The sequence below is a fragment of the Paramisgurnus dabryanus genome, chromosome 20 (genome assembly GCF_030506205.2).
Source record: "Paramisgurnus dabryanus chromosome 20, PD_genome_1.1, whole genome shotgun sequence".
Taxonomy (NCBI): domain Eukaryota; kingdom Metazoa; phylum Chordata; class Actinopteri; order Cypriniformes; family Cobitidae; genus Paramisgurnus; species Paramisgurnus dabryanus.
In genome coordinates, this window is record NC_133356.1 from 29,833,920 (window position 1) to 29,851,712 (window position 17,793).

General features: G+C 38.1%; 1 protein-coding gene across 3 annotated transcripts in view; it reads right to left on the minus strand.

Moving 5' to 3' along the window:
* Positions 1-17,793, minus strand: part of spred2b (sprouty related EVH1 domain containing 2b) — a 45,207-nt gene that overhangs the window by 17,792 nt on the left and 9,622 nt on the right. For 2 of the 3 annotated variants that reach the window (XM_065250941.2, XM_065250926.2), the window contains exons 2-4: positions 1,705-1,882; positions 1,319-1,487; positions 157-221 (exon numbers count right to left, since the gene is read on the minus strand). In XM_065250941.2, coding sequence (XP_065107013.1) covers positions 157-221; positions 1,319-1,487; positions 1,705-1,882 — 412 coding nt within the window. Of the gene's footprint in view, positions 1-156; positions 222-1,318; positions 1,488-1,704; positions 1,883-15,443; positions 16,085-17,793 lie in introns of those variants that run through there. The other variant, XM_065250932.2, reaches the window with a different exon arrangement.

The following is a 17,793-nucleotide window of genomic DNA, read 5'->3' on the forward strand; positions in this document are numbered from 1 at the left end:
TTTTAGTATGATTGATTTTTAAACATATATTTTGTTTAGATATATTATGGTTCTATAACTTGGAATTGTTGTTGTATAGCCAAAAAGAATATAATGCATCAGTAGGATGTTTAATGCACAAACGTATATAATCCGTTGAAAACAAAAGGCTCTTACTGTGAACACATCGTCATCCCCAAGTTCAGCCTCATTTTGGAGTGTTGAAGAGGAAGTTGTGGAGCCTAAAATAAAACACACGTAAACAGGAGACGTGAGCCGACAGACCTTCACATATCCTGTCGGTTAATGGTGGTATTTGAGGCTGGCGAGAGAAGGAAGCTGAGGAGCAGACAGTGAAACTAGCTCACATGACCCTGAAGACTGATTGACAGACATATCAAAGTACATAACTACACCAACATACACGTCTGTCTGTAACACAGGACAATTCAGAGCCCTGCACCCTGTGGACCGTCAAATGCCAAGTAAAATATGCTTATATCTTTCTGAAAACACTAAATTAATTGACCCTAAAAAGTGCCAAAGATGGCTGTTTAATGCCTCCTAAGAACAATACATTAAAGGTGCCAAAGAATGCATTTAAAATAATCTGTTAATTTGTTCTCTGATATCTAAATAGAAGGTATGTAACTTTATTAAGTGCAAAAATGATCCAGAAATGGTTTTACATGTCCATTTACAACCCTAGGATTTGTCACCAGAATGAAATAACAATGTTGAGCTCTGCTCTGATTGGCTGTTTCACAGAGCAGCTCCTTCAGTAGCTCTGTGTGTATGTAAACACACCTTATGTTATGTCAATGGTAGAACTTGGCAGCCTTAACGTTAGCATATAGCACTAACTAGCATATAGCGCTAACTCAGCAGTCACAACTTTGTTTTTAGCATTGTAACAACACTGTACTTTATTTAATGTGCAATTTAATGTTGGGTGCGTACATTGCGACTGTAACGTCACAGTCGGTGTTATGTTGAGATTGGCCGGTCTTTTGCAGTTTACATAAGAAGGAGGAAACAATCGTGTTTGAGACTCTTATTATTCATCTATGCCTAAATAAATACAGTTTTATATTCTACAGCACCTTTAAGAAAACAGTAAAGGTTATCATGAGGTGGCCCGACCTTATGTATAATAAATGCTTTTTCTTTTACAATAAAATGACTAAAGTCTTCATTTCATGTTAGGGTGTAGATCAAGTACAATCAATGTGAAACATTTCTGAGTGGAAAAAATCAAATGAAGCATCTTTAACCCTGGTTACGTGCATTTAGGCCAAATCTAATGTTGGGTTTCTCTAACTGTAATGTGTGTTCTCACCCTCCATTAAGTCCTCCAGGGCTTTCCGCACACCTCTGTCGAAGGCACGGGCATCGGCGGGGCTCTGGAACGTCAGGCCACATTTTTTATTGTCGACCTTCCAGTGGTGAAATGTGGGCGTGGCCTTTGTGTAGACTAGATCCTTCTTCACGAAACATTCCAAGATCACCTGCCAGCCAAAACAAATGAGACATTTCAGAAACAGAGCACGCCGTCTGCTGTAGCAATGACAGGGGCTAAAGGGAAACGTCTTGCAAATCACATCACAAACGCATCCAGATTTTCCCTGGAAAAAAAGCCGGCATGCAAAACTCCTCGGGTTGTAAATCAGGCTGGTTTCCGTGCGGCGCCTGAGGGGAAAGATTATGAATATTCGTGCCACACACCTGCTTGTCTTTGAGGCGCTCGCCGTGGATGAGGAAGTCGCTGCGGCCGGTCAGCTCAGCGGGCATCACCTTACAGACGCCCACCCTGCTGAGACCACCTCCTTCCTGTGCCAGCCATCCTCCACTCGAGTCATCTCGGGTCATAACCACCGCTTTGACGCGCACGATGTAACTGTCACTGAGAGAGAGAAAGAAATGAGATGAGACTTATGTGAAATATTCAAACTTCGATGCTCCAAATCTCAGAATTAGATTATGAACTAGGATTTCACAGACAGGGTCACATACTTCTTACATTAAACATTTGAATCTACCATGTCAGAGAGAGTTACGTAAATGTCAAGATATTCAGTCTGGTTTATTTTCCATTCATCTAAAGCTTTACAGGATGATGTCACGCATAGCATCAACACCTCCAGCCAAACACATTAAATTCACGAGACAGTTACGAAAATCAATTAAAAAAAGTCTTCCCCAGAGGCATATGCACTCAGACTAGTACAAGGTCTGAGCCAGGTTTACTTTCATATAACTCAAGCGTTCTTCCTCTGTAATGCTGTGAAAGCCAGGAGTCAGCCATATATGGTAACCTGAACCGGCGTCTTCAATAATTAACCAGAGAGGACGGGTGAGGAGGTGAGGGCCCGTCTCAAGACCAGAGAGTTACTAAATCAATACACTAAACCTGAGGATTGGAAGAGCCTTGCGTACGTGTCAACACACACACACACAATGTATTTCATTCTTTTGGATTTACATTAACATTTATGGATTCGTGAGAGATGTATCCAAAGTGATTTACAAGGTAGGAATTTCATCAGTATGTGTGGAATCGAACCCATGACCATTGTATTGATACTGCAATGCTTTATCAATTAAGCTACAGAAAGATGAACAACAGGAACAACAACAGAGCTACAGGATCACAAACTATTTACAGGAAATATCACATATGAAAACTACTTAATGTCTTATGTTTCTCTTAGACAGTGGGTTCTATTGAAGAACATATAACAATTCAGATTAAAGGTGTAATTCATCCAGAAGTTAACATATCCAAACTAGTGTTAAGCGATGACTAAATTGAAAAGAATGGTGTGTCTTTACGTGGCAAGTAGTTTTGCTTCATGTGCATTCGGCCGTGAAGTTTGACGGTACAACAACTTCAGATCTCAATGAGATGTTCTCAGACATTTAGCATGTGCACAAAACATCTCCTTTACATAACATTCTCATGGCAATCCGTATGTATTTTACGAGGTAATTTGTATTCATTCGTACAACCACATTCGTATAACTTGCCTTCGATCCTGCGACGTTGGGGTTAAAGGGACATTCCACTTTTTTGAAAATATGCTCATTTTCCAGCTCCCCTAGAGTTAAAATATTAGATTTTTACCGTTTTTGGAATCCATTCAGCAGATTTCTGGGTCTGGCGTTACCACTTTTAGCATAATTCATTGAATCTGATTAGACAGTTAGCATCGCGCTAAAAAAATAACCAAAGAGTTGCGATATTTTTCTTATTTAAAACTTGACTCTTCTGTAGTTACATCGTGTACTAAGACTGACAGAAAATTAAAAGTTGCGATTTTCTAAGCTTTTAATTTTCCATCGGTCTTAGTACACAATGTAACTACAAAGAGTCAAGTTTTAAATAGGAAAAATACAAAAACTCTTTGATTATTTTTTAGCGCGATGCTTACGATCTAATCAGATTCAATGGACAGTGCTAAGCTATGCTAAAACTGCTAGAGATCAACTACACATTATCAAATGTTTCAATGGAAAATTAGCATATTTTCAAAAAAAGTGGAATGTCCCTTTGAGACAGAAGTATAGTACCGTTTTTTGATGCATCCGTGAGGGTGCGCATGACGCAGTTTTTGTCATCAGAAGAGTGCGTGCGTACTGTATGCCCACCGGCAGATTTTTCAAACCCACGTACAATGTATGACAGTGAAGTGCCCCAGGGTGACCAAATTTCAAGTGCCCCCCTCCCCCCCAAAATTTTATATATATATATATATATATATATATATATATATATATATATATATATTATATTGAACTCTAGTCATTCAGGGCTCCAGACTAACTTTTTATTATTAGGAGCACTGTAGCCCCTGACTGAACATTTTAGGAGTGCCAGCAGAAAATTTAGGGCACACCTTAAATCAGCCTGCAATGCAATTATTCACATTTTTCCCAAATAACTGCATTACTGAAAAATACTAAATAGACCTAACTTTATGAAGTTGTCACTCTATGTGCAAACATGTCATATGCACAATTGATGAAACTTTTAGAATAGTAAGTTATGAACCAAAGAATCATACAACCCCCTTCACTAATCCTAGGCATAGGCCTAAGATACATATACAATAAGTTATATCCAGATAGCATACTGTAATGAGATGAGTAGTAGGGCAATCTACATACAGTAGGCCCTACTTGTATCCTTCACACATTTCTCATCTTTTATCCGGCTTTCCTTAACTTGGCACTGATGTCTGATGTACCTTTATTCTCATCTATAATGTTGTTGGTGTTATGTAGGCTAAAAGTTCTCCCGCTCTCTTTGTCTCTCATCTTTGCAATGTTTAATTTTAAATTCGCGCCAGCGCATCTCCTCGCGGTTCTGAGTGAGATGTGTTGACTTTACCCGGGCTGCGTAGACCTATCTGTACAATCAACTGAGCGCATGGTAACATAAAACGATATACACGTCATGCAAATAAGCGTTTAAAACCCGATCCCGCATTCCATAGTTTTGTCAAGGGGGCCGCACACGCGCGAGTACTTTTTGGCTGCAGTCTGGAGCCCTTGGTGCCCCCCATTGCCTGGTGCCCCAGGACACTCTCCCAATTCCGTCTATGGATAATCCAACCCTGTGTAAAACACATAACACATAAAAAACAGACTACTACGATTCACATTAGCAAACTCATAAAATACGTACAAATTCCTGTGAGATCAAGCTGGGTTCAATAAAGATCTCAACAAGAGGTCTCAAAACGTGATAAGATTTGCAATCAAAAGTCAGAGCTTTCGATATGAAGTCAAACCTTTCTCATCAAAATCCTGGCAAGACCAAAGAATGTGAGCTAGGCGCACATTTACTTTCTAGTTTTATGCTTTAAGACAACAGTTGTTTAAGAAGAAACATCTAACATAGCCGAGGCCTGATACTGAATCTCCTGAGCCATAAAAGCACAACCTCCGAGTGATAAAATATTTCTTTGGGATCTGATGTCATTGTTTTAGAAGCTGGACAGTTTGATTTGTCTAATGTCAATAGATGAATAACTCTAAAAAACAAAGACCCACAGAGCAAAGCAACCATTTAAGCACGTACTATGAGCCATTTATAATTATTATACACAGTGACTGGCTCTGTGCCTACATACATGCGTCTCCTCTTGTGGAAAAACTGAAGAAAAAAAACTGTCTGCGGGATAAGAATTAATGAGTGAGGACGTCCTGCGGGAGCAGCACTGTCTAATGTACTTACAGTAAGACGGCCAGGCCAGAGGATTGTCTCTATGCCAGAGTCATTGGATATCTACGGCTAATTAAAATCAAATCAAACCTATCTCCTAAAAAAACTAGCTGTTTTTCATAATTGAATGACTGGAGAGATGGTGATTCCTTTCTAATCTGCAGCTGTCGTGTCATCACATCACGTCCCGTCGGGTGTCTGGAGGTTACAGGGGACGAGGTTGTTTTTACAGGAGCATATGCACAAAACCAAAAGGTGTAAATATACCTGAGAGAACGTGTGAAATTCGGTCTAATTGCACTGCAGGATTTTGGCTTTTATATGTGCGGCTTAAACATAAAACGTACTACTTGTCTTGTTAATTATCAACAACACTTCAATTTACAAGTTTTTCCATGATTACTTCATATGTTTTTTTCCACCACATGTTTTAATTTCAAATACCATACACAAAATCACAAAGGAGCATATTTTTAAAGGTGACCCGTGATATGTCTGATGTGAGTTTTAATGGAAGCCCCGTAATTTACATTTGGCAGACGAATTTATCCAAAGTTACTTACAGTACATTCAAGCTACATACACATTATGTGTGTGTGAATAGTTTAAGTTTTAGCAAATAAAAAATATGAAAGCATCTTTCAGCACAATATTTAACTGAAAATATGTCAAATAAATGATTTTGTTTATTGCCCAAATGGACATAGATATCAAAGATTCGCCTAGCCGATATATCGGTCTATCATTAAAGGAATAGTCTACCCTTTTGCCATATTAAACTATGTTATTACCTCAACTTAGACGAATTAATACATACCTATCTTTTTTCAATGCGTGCACTGTACAACGCGTCGTGAATGTGTTAGCCTTTAGCCTAGCCCCATTCATTCCTATGGTACCAAACAGGGAAGCCACCAAACACTTCCGTGTTTTCCCTATTTAAAGACCACTTAAAGTAAGTATGGTGCCACAAAATAAAACTTTTTTTTGGTACCATAGGAATGAATTGGGCTAGGCTAAATGCTAACACATTCACAACGCGCTGTACAGTGCACGCATTGAAAAAAGATAGGTATGTATTAATTCGTCTAGGTTGAGGTAATAACATAGTTTAATATGGCAAATGGGTAGACTATTCCTTTAAGGCTAAAGTTAAACCAGTGAAGTGAACCAGTTAAGCCAGTAAAGTGATATTTGTATGCAAGCATCAATCTTTTAGCATTAATGCCAGTAAAAGCGAATGGATAAAAAAGAGGACGTGACAGAATCTAGAAGTTTTACACAGAAAGTCGTCTATCCGATATATCGGTCTATCATTAAAGCTAAAGTTAAACCGTTAAGTGAACCAGTTAAGGCAGAAAAGTGATATTCGTATGCTAGAATAGATCTTTTAGTATTAATGCCAGTGAAAGAGAAGGTATGTAAAAGAGGACATCTGACAGAATCTAGAAGTTATAAATAGAAAGGCGTCTAGCCGATATATCGGTCAATATAGGTCTATCATTAAAGCTAAAGTTAAACCAGTTAAGTGAACCAATTAAGCCAGTAAAGTGATATTTTGTAGGCAAGCATCGATCTTTTAGCATTAATGGCAGTGAAAGACAAGGGATGTAAAAGAGGACGTGTGACAGAATCTAGAAGTTATATATAGAAAGGCATCTAGCCGATATATCGGTCTATATCACTCTATCATTAAAGCTAAAACTAAACCAGTTAAGTGAACCAGTTAAGACAGAAAAGTGATATTCGTATGCTAGAATAGATATTTTAGTATTAATGCCAGTGAAAAAGAAGGGTTGCAAAAGAGGACGTGTGACAGAATCTAGATGTTATACACAGAAAGTCATTCAGCCGATATATCGGTCGATATTGGTCTATCATTAAAGCTAAAGTTAAACCAGTAAAGTGAAGAGGACGTGTGACAGAATCTAGATGTTATCCACAGAAAGGCGTCTAGCTAGCTGATATATCGGTCTTTATCGGTCTATCATTAAAGATAAAGTTAAACCAGTTAAGTGAACCAGTTAAGACAGAAAAGTGATATTCGTATGCTAGAATAGATATTTTAGTATTAATGCCAGTGAAAGAGAAGGTATGTAAAAGAGGACGTGTGACAGAATCTAGAAGTTATACATAGAAAGACGTCTAGCCGATATATCGGTCTATATCGCTCTATCATTAAAGCTAAAGTTAAACCAGTTAAGTGAACCAGTTAAGCCAGTAAAGTGATATTTGTAGGCAAGCATCGATCTTTAAGCATTAATGGCAGTGAAAGAGAAGGGATGCAAAAGAGGACATGTGACAGAATCTAGATGTTATACACAGAAAGTCATTCAGCCGATATATCGGTCGATATTGGTCTATCATTAAAGCTAAAGTTAAACCAGTAAAGTGAAGAGGACGTGTAACAGAATCTAGATGTTATCCACAGAAATGCGTCTAGCTAGCTGATATATCGGTCTTTATCGGTCTATCATTAAAGCTAAAGTTAAACCAGTTAAGTGAACCAGTTAAGACAGAAAAGTGATATTTGTATGCAAGCATCCATCTTCTAGTATTAATGCAAGTGAAAAAAGAGGGATGTAAAAGAGGACGTGTGACAGAACCTGGATGTTATACACAGAATGGCGAGTGAAAATGTCACTGAAGTATGTGTGAGTGTTTATGTCCGGGTGTGTGAGAGAGTGAGTCACTCCATCCATCTGTGATCTGGAAATGTATAAAAATCAGCTCTTTTCCCTCGTCTTCTCCCACGTACAGTTTAAAGATGCTGTGAGCTTTTCAACATTACACTGTGGTTAAGGCAGGAGGGCACAGCAGTGTAAATGGGACAGATCATATCCCGATTGTCAGTCTGTGGGTCCACTAATTAGTCACTTTTTAACACTTTAACGCTTTTTTAAAATGTTTTTTTTATAATCTTTTTTATAAAATCAGCATTTTCTGATCACTTAATTAAAGCTATCAAAGCAAACTTAACTGTCGGAGCCGAAGACGTAGTGGGCAGCGCCCCGACATGAGGTGCTTTCGCACTTTTGCCGAGTTCGATTCCCGGCTCATGGTCATTTGCCGATCCCATACCCTTTTATCCTCCCTTTACTTTTCTGTCCTCTCCTCTCCTCACTTACTGTTAAATAAAGGCAAAAATATAACTTAAAAACTAAACTAAATATCAGAGGGCAATATACAGCGTCCCAACATTCTGACCAATGAATATAATGAGTGTCCTTTCATACATAATGGTAAAAATATACAACAGTGGTTTGAAAATAAGGTGTCACCCATTTATGTGTTCACTTTAAATAATGATAGACACCTGGTCATCTTTTCCAAGTAACTGAGAATATTTAAAGTCTCTTTAGAATGCTGGGACATCTACCATCTGGCTTCTGGAGGAAAAACAGGGTCACAGTAATAAATGCATCTAACAGACATGATGTGGAGCGCATAGAAACACACACACACAACAGAATGTACGAAGGCGTCGAAAGCCACGATTCCCTCTGCTCGCTGCCATCCCAGCCTGGAAGGCGTCTCATCACGGCCTCTCTCCCATCTGTCCGGCAGTGGGAGCCGATCCAGCGTCACACCCCATATTACAACCGGCCAAGAAATGACTGCCTGAGTAGAGCACAGGTGAGACTCCCTATCAACCCGAACACAAGCAGCTTTCTGCATTGCAGCTTACATTCAAAAGCACCATCGGAGCCGGAACAAAGCGAGAAAGATCCCCTATCCTCTTTCTTCATCCACTCATAAGTGCCTGACTCGTATTTACTAAAAACAACAAAAAGATCCATGTTTTTACCTTATCATCTTATCGGTTCAACAAAACATGAATATGTTGTGGTTTAGGCTCTCACATTAAACTTCTAAACTAAACTAGAATTTAAACTTTATGATTCTTTTGAAAAGAAAAAGTTTTATTGCACATTTACGTGTAGGGTTGGGTATCGGTTGGGTTTTTATATATAGAAAATCTCAGATGGCATTTTAGAGGCTTTTGCATCTGAAATCTTCATATCGGAACACCAGGTGGCGGTAAAGAAAAGTCAGGAACCGAAATCAGGCACCGAATTTTTCATTCGTATTCGGTCTGGTTACTACCGTTTACGTTAGAACCGGTTCCCTATTGGCACCGATTTTCGGTACCCAACCCTATTTACGTGCAATGCGTATTTGCTTTCCATGCAAGTTTGGTTACAATCAAACAAAAGCAATTATTTGACTTTTTAAAATGTCATGTAAATGCTCAAGTCAGACGTGCGGTGACGTGTGAATATTCAATTAGCCTGATGAATACCTGGACAGACAAATTTAACTCATAACTTAACTTAAGCAAAAACCTGTGATAGCTTGATCCTACATTACAACCGCCTGTGTAAACACACAGACTTAATCAAAACCTATGCAAATTACTACTCATATATATACGTATATTCTTTAACTATCCATATTAAAAGGCCATAAAGATTCACAAAGACTCTTTGGTTACCCACAGTCAAACAGCAAGCAAAAAACCCACTCTGTGCAGTTTTAGTTTCAAAGTCACAGGTTTACAGTAGTTAAATAGCAAAAGATCTTGCAGAATCCATGTTGCTGGGATTTTGGAGGCTGTGGAGGAATTGCGGTTAAGAGTGTTGATAGGCAGATTTTTCTTATCATAGTTTAGTCTATTCGATTACAATCAGCGGGCACCAACATTACAATAGGGCACAATGGTTTCCGTACAATGTGGACTTGTCCGCGTTCTAATGGCTTTAAATAATATGTCGCCACCTCTTCCCAGAGTCTCAATGAAATCAACAATGGACAACTCAGGGAATTATGACAGCATGGCTCCAAAATTAATTCAATCCGTTATCTTCTCCACTGAGTGATGGAAAATATAGCCTGGGTGGTCATGGTTACCCAGAGATGCTTGAAACATCATTCCAAAAGAATTTCCAACCAAACAAATAAATATGAGTAATTGTTTCTTTGTCTATTTAATTCAAAACATACAGGCAACAAATGGAATACGAGCTACTAAGCAAACCAAAGAGTACTATAGAGTACCATAGGACTGAATGACCATTTTCATACATCATGTACAAACATGTAACTAGCCAAAAAGGTGCTTTGATGTAAAAAAAATTATAATCACTGGATAAAATGGCAAATTATTAATACATTTAAAACCATTGTCATATCGTCTATAACATAAAAAATGCTGATAATCGATGAAGGCTTTGAGTCGAATGTCTGTGGCATAATCTAACATTGTTTAAAACAATGAAATATTGGCCTGTTGAATTAAATTGATCCAATCCGTGTTTACTAAAAATGATTTGATGATGCAGTAATAAACTAGCTAGAGTTTATAAACTTCGGTAAGTTAAACATGATCAAAACCTTGTGTTTTTTTAAAGTGATAGTTAATCCCTGATAGACAGTAATGCAACTACCACATTCAAGGCCCAGAAAGACACTTAATATATCATTAAAATAGTCAAATTGACTACAGCGGTTTAAGCTTAATTTTAATAGGGCACAATGGTGCATTGATAATACTTCTTGTTCGCAAAAAACAAGCAAAAGTATGACTTTATTCCACATCTGCTTCTCCCCTGTGTCAGTCTCCAATGTGTGCGGGGGTCAGAAAGCTGTCAGATTTCATCTAAAAGATCTTAGGGCACACTCATATTATACCTAACCATACTAAACCGTGCCCGAGATCGCCCCCCCAACACTCGCATGCACTCACGCTGTACTTTAATCGATCACTTTCGTCCCTAGGATGCAATCGTTTTAAAGAAAACTGAAAGTGAAGCTCTCTCTCTCTCTCTCTCTCTCTTTACACTAGTTTGGGGATTCTATTTTGGGTCGTTTGGGACGCGATGACGCACAGCCCTCTCTTATGGGTGTGGAACGGCATAACGGGTGAGTAATTAATGTAATAATTTTTTTATTCTGGTTTGACTTTGAATCATCCTTTAATGAAGTTCAAATAAGTGAGCAAGTGACAAATATCAGTATTAAGTGTTCTTGTATAGCTCAGTGGTAGAGCATTGCGTTACTTAGCTGTGCAAAATGTCATGGGTTCGAACCCAGGTAACACACACTGATAAAATGTATACCTTGTAATTCAAAAAGTTGATTTGGATAAAAGCATCTGCCAAATGCATAACTAGATGGTTTAACAGTTAAAATTGAATATTGGGCAAAAAATACTATCAATCCATATGCAGACTAAATATTGCATTAATATATATATACATAAATATATAAGCAAGCAGCACCTCCATTTGTGTACTTACAATTGTACAGTGATATTCACAATCATATATATATATATATATATATATATATATATATATATATATATATATATATATATATATATATATATATATATATATATATATATATATATATATATATATATATATATATATATAATTGTAAGTACACAAATGGAGGTGCTGCTTGCTACCCCAGTTGGTCCCTTAAGAAAAACATGATTATTCGATCGCATGATTTAATGCATAATCAGCCGAAGTCCGCAAATTTATGCGGGGGCCGCACTTAAATTGCAGATTTTCGTGAAACAGTTTTTGCAAGTTTCCGCATTTTTTGCAAGTTCCAGCAGTTTTTGCAAGTTCCCACAATTGTTGCAAGTTCCCGCAATTTTTGCAAGTTCCTGCAATTTCATCGCATAAAATTACATAAATATCCCACATATTCCATCACATTTTTTAAGAAAACCTGCCGCAAGATCAAGGATTTTTGCCTGCAACAATCACAAAAAAAACTCCGCCCAGTTTGTCTGTGCACATTGTTGCAAAATATAAACTTTTTTTGAGAGAATATCGCTGCCCACTATGAGCAAAGAACTGGAATGCAAAGCATTGGAATTTGCATACTTTCATGAAGTTTATTTTTGTTAACGCTGTATATCAAATTGTTTTTCTCTCCACCACATCAAATAAATCAATCCCATAAAGCTCCTACATAAGAAAGTGTTATCACAGAATTATAACAGAAATATACAAAGGTGACCCACAAAACACTGTGGATGCTGCTGGATAATTGTGTGTGTGTGTGTGTGTGTGTGTGTGTGTGTGTGTGTGTGTGTGTGTGTGTGTGTGGGTTGGTCTATGTGGTTTACGGGGACATGAATAGTGTATAATGACATGTTTATTATGCTATAAACGTGGTTTACGGGGACACAGGGAGTGTCCCCATAAACTGAAACGCTAAAAAAACATACTAAATGGTAGTTTTTCATAGATTAAAGACTGGCAACAGGTTTTTGTGACATTGGGGTTAGGGACTGGGGTAGGTAAGGGGAATAGAATATAACAGTTTGGACAGTATAAAATGCATTGCGTCTATGGAGATCAGGGCCGCATTAACACTGTAAGGGGCCCCTGGGCTTTACCCTTTTGTGGGGCCCTTCATCCACCAGAATTACAGCCTACATTCGCACAATCTTTATAATAACCCTGCTGATAAAAACAGAATCAAACCAGCATGGAATTATGCTGGTCTATGCTGGTTTAGCTGGTGGTCACAGCATACCAGCACCAAAACACAACATATGCCGGTCTTGCTGGTATGACCAGCATGGGATGCTGGTGCTAATGCTGGTTTGGTGCTGGTATAGCTGGTGCTAATGCTGGTTTGGTCCTTGTTTAGCTGGTGCTAATGCTGGTGCTGATGCTGGTTTAGCTGGTGTTCACTAGCAAACCAGCACCAAAACACAACATATGCTGGTCTTGCTGGTATGCTGTTTTTTTAGCAGGGCACTAAGTGCAAGTTGTCAGGCTTTTATTTTGCTGGAATAAATGCAATAACAAAATATTAAAACCATATCAGAATGCCCACAATATACACAAATATCACTGCATAACATATGCACATAGTCCTATAGGGTGACCCGAATAGTCTAAGATTCGATGCTTTGACAGGAGAAGCCTGATTCGACTACTGCACAGTCGAATCGTCGCAAATGTGTTATAAAATGAGGATCATTTAATTTTGGCTGTATAAGAGTGCACATTATCTGATTTCACATATAACAGCTTTCTCCCAATATAAAAAATATACAGCCTATTATGATAATACTAAGTAAATAATATGTGAAAAAGTAGCTTTTAATAAATATTTTTAAAGTCTGTTAATAGCATAAATCCCGTGACAGGGCTACACGTCTATATTCAGAAATTCAAGTCTCTTTGTTTCTGCAATTTAAAAGACAAAACAGGCAATTCTATACTTTCGTTATTTTAAAATTGATTTTAATATTTCTTTGTTTTTATTTAATTTATAGATTATTTAGTGTTATCTGATTAAACTATTTGTGGCTTGTGTTTTATTCCCCTGCGCATTAAGGCATTTTGCACCCATGTTCTGCACCTTATTGATTCTGACTTCATATTGTTTTTATTTTTTTATTAATTATAAAGGTAAATTCTGATCTAATTTAAGTTCTGTAAGTTTTGGATTGCTTTCCGTTGTGTCGATGTTACGCTGTTGCATGCTGTCACATTCAATTTAGCCGAACGCGCTAGGTGTTCTGCGTGATCATATTTAGGCGTTCATCAAACTAAACATCAAAAAACAGATTTTTTCGACAAGTATAAGTTTTAAAATGTATTTAAAAAGGTTGCTTAACTTGTCAAAAGTTGAGCTACAAAACAGGTAAGCCGTTTTTTTTTTTCGGTGATGACACCGAATATAAATATCTCTACCGAATCTGACACAATTGTCTCTCTTGTGATTTAATAATATGGTCGGTGTTAACTTTCAAATGATAGAAAAGAGATTCCTGAAACAAATGTTATAAGAAACATCAGTTGTTTCAAGTGAATACAGAGATGATCAAAGTGAAAGTAAGCAATCAGATATTTCTGTGCAAAATAATAAAGCATATATAGTGTCTATGAAATGATTAATTTCAGTGTTTTCTTGTTATAAATGAACCGTTTAAGGAATTGTATATAAAGCTTAATTTACAGTAACAAATTATATGTAATTTCTTGTCTTTTATTTCCTTGCCACGCTAAATCTCAAAATGAAATAAGATCGTTGAACTTAGCCGTGGCTTCCGAGGCAGAATCTAATTTGTTATTTATTAGATTTAGTTATCAAAAATGTTTTGTGTAATATCTTTGTGTGCTGTTCTGTACATCTTGGCTTTAAAATGTTACGAGGAATCATCTAATGAACATGTTGTCTTTCATATTAAGATAAAAACGCGTCCTCAGTTTCGTTTTTGTTCATCAGAAATGCAATAATGGATATTTCAGACAGAAATTTTAAAAAGCTCACTAATGATTGCAGGGTAGCCTACAGTAAGTGAGAGGTTTTCTTGCGCAGGAACTGCATTCACGCACGGACATTCAAAGCAAAGCGATTAGGCATAATTTTAAAGGGAGTATCAACTTTTTATAAAATGCGGTTGTTATTTTTTTCCGGCATCTCGGGGCCCTTTTCTAGCCCGAGGCCCTGGGCTTAAGCCCAGGTAAGCCCATGCATTAATGCGGCCCTGATGGAGATGTCCCCGTAAACCACATACACCAACATGTGTGTGTGTGTGTGTGTGTGTGTGTGTGTGTGTGTGTGTGTGTGTGTGTGTGTGTGTGTGTGTGTGTGTGACAGCATGGCTGCAATAAAGGCCTGTGGCACTTGAGCCAAAGCTACTGCACATTTCAAGACTAAATATCACAATAATATTGTCAATACTGCCACATATTAAGACTAAATCAACAAACTAAAAGCGAAACCGTTCTGATTGGATGAGTTGTGTTTAAGCCCTTGTGAAATGCTGTTAAACACACACGATCTATATTCACGTGCCTAGCTGCTACTGATTGACAACCACAAGCAGCCTATTGATATAATCTTTATATATTGATAAATCATATTGTTGCTGTTAAAAGCAATAAGCCACTCAAAGATGTGTGTACTCATGTTTTTTTTCCAATGGTACCCAAACTAAAAGCTTTGTAATGCATGGCTTGCCATAGCTTTAACACAACAGCCAACATCTCTCACGCATTTTCTTGTTTTACGTTCTTCAAACACATGCCACACGGAAACCGTCAACCTTTGCCATTCAAAGCAGCTTCTTGTGTTTTGTATCAGCCTCCAAAGAAACAACAGGCAGCTGAAGCATTATACCACAGACACAGGCGGAGACAGAGTAACGCAGACCGAACAATCCAGAAAAACCTGCTTTGACCGGGCTTACCGGCTATGCTCTGCCATCCCTGCGTATCTCACAGCATCAGCGTGGCGACCGTCTCCCGGGCACGCTCAGAAGGACGGAGACCGGGCCGTGCCACCAGCCTCAGCATGTCCGCAGCCTCGTGCGGCATCCGGGCTGGCCGAGGAAGCAGAGAGAAAGCTTGTATGATTCAGTCTCCTTGACAAACGCTGGGAATGCTGGGGTATGAGTCATCCACAGGCAGCCATTTCTCCTCTGAGCCGCCCGGCCTACAAGCACAGAAATCTCCCCCTGTTCTGCCTCGCTTTCCTGTCTTTTCTTCTCTCCCTGTGGCTCTCTGGCAGTCTTACGTGCCGAGAATATAATCTCCATTCGGGGTGAGCTTCAACTCGCCTACACCTCCGGCTAAAGCTACGACCAACTACACCCACACACGCGGAGGGTGTGGGCTCAGCCGCACATGAACCAGCGCAATTACTGTACCCCTTTATATCAAACAACACACCTACACGCACGCCGAGCGCTTACTTGGAGCCTACACGTTATGTAAACACCTGCTTCAAACCCATCAATCATTTGTGCCAACGGCAGAGCTGTTCCTAAAGACCTGTCAAGTGCTAACCATTGTTTGTACAGAGGCATAATGATGAAAGTGTTTATCTTATCAATAGTAAGTTGGATGTTTTAGCTTTTTGTAAATGGGATATTTCACCAATACAATTTTGAGCATTACGTCTGGCCTAGTCATTGACCTGAACCTGACAGAAGTGAATTTAATGTTACTGTGTTCTTTTTTTGGTATTTTTTTATGTGTAATCTATGTAACAAATGTCCTAACTAGAGCATAGATGTCACTTAAATTAGAAATCACTGAAAAAAATGCATGTCAATCATTTTAGGAAGTTGGGATTGTTGATATGTTTTTGGAGGGGGAGGCTTTGGGTATTAATCTAGCGTTGAGATTGCGAATTGAAACCAAGCTCAATGGGAAGCTACGATAGCTGTCGTCATTGTTGTCAAACATGAAGGCGACTTCCATATAAGGAGGTAGATAAAAACGTCTTATTGTAAGGTAATTAAAACAATACAGTTCATTATGTAAGGTCTTTATACACCACTGATAATATAGTTATGTATATTATATTGCATTTCTGTCAAGAGATCCTTCTAAAATTTTCACAGTGCACCTTTAAGAGGTGCCCATTTTGAATATATTACTGATAGACCGATTCATTGCAGTGGACGATATATCGGACGATATTTGAAATTTTTTATTGGTATTGGGTGACAAATATTTTCAAGCTTTCTGTTTTCTTAAATTTGCTGTTCCTAATGAAAAGACCAAAGTCTGATAGACGGTAAAATGACCAATCATTATACACTTTTTATCGTGACTTCACACACAATAACACTCTGGTGTGCACCAAAGTTTTATTCAAGTAGTACTGTGATGTATCAGATCCGCAGTACATGTCTTATGGATAAATATTAAAGAGACACTCCACACTCTCAGAAATAAAGGTACAAAACTGTACCTTTTCTGTCACTGGGGCTGTACCCTTTCAAAAAGTACAGCTTTGCACCTAAGGTTTTAATTTTAGTACCTCAAAAATACATTCTGGGACCAAAGAGAGCTTATTAGTACCTCAAAAATGCATTTTAGTATCTCAAAGGTACATATTGGTACTAAATGTTTACATATCTGTACCTAATGGTCCATACAATTACCCTTTTAAAGGGTGCTGTCCCACTGACACCTAGGGTACATATTTTGACTTTTCTCTAACAATGTAGGTCCTTAAGGTACGGTAATCTACCCAAAATTGTATTCTGTTTTGTATTCCTGTAAAGGTATCAAACGGAAACTTGGGGTACAGCCCCAGTGACAGAAAAGGTACAGTTTTGTACCTTTATTTCTGACAGTGCACTTTTTTGGAAAATATGCTCATTTTCCAGCTCCCCTAGAGTTAAAAATTTATTTTTACAGTTTTGGAATCCATTCAGCTGATCTCCGGGTCTGGCGCTAGCCCTTTAAGCATAGCTTAGCATAATCCATTGAATCTGATTAGACCATTAGCATCATGCTAAAAAATAACCAAAGAGTTTCAATATTTTTCCTATTTAAAACTTGACTCTTCTGTAGTTACATTGTGTACTAAGGCCGACAGAAAATTAATGTTTCGAATTTCTAGGCAGATATGTCTGGGAACTATACTCTCATTCCGGCGTAATAATCGAGGACTTTGCTGATGTAACATGGCTGCAGCCGGCGTAGTGATAATACGCACTACCCGAAAAATAGTCCCCTGCTATTAAAAGTAACCAAGGGGACTATTTTCGGGCAGTGTAACTACAGAAGAGTCAAGTTTTAAAT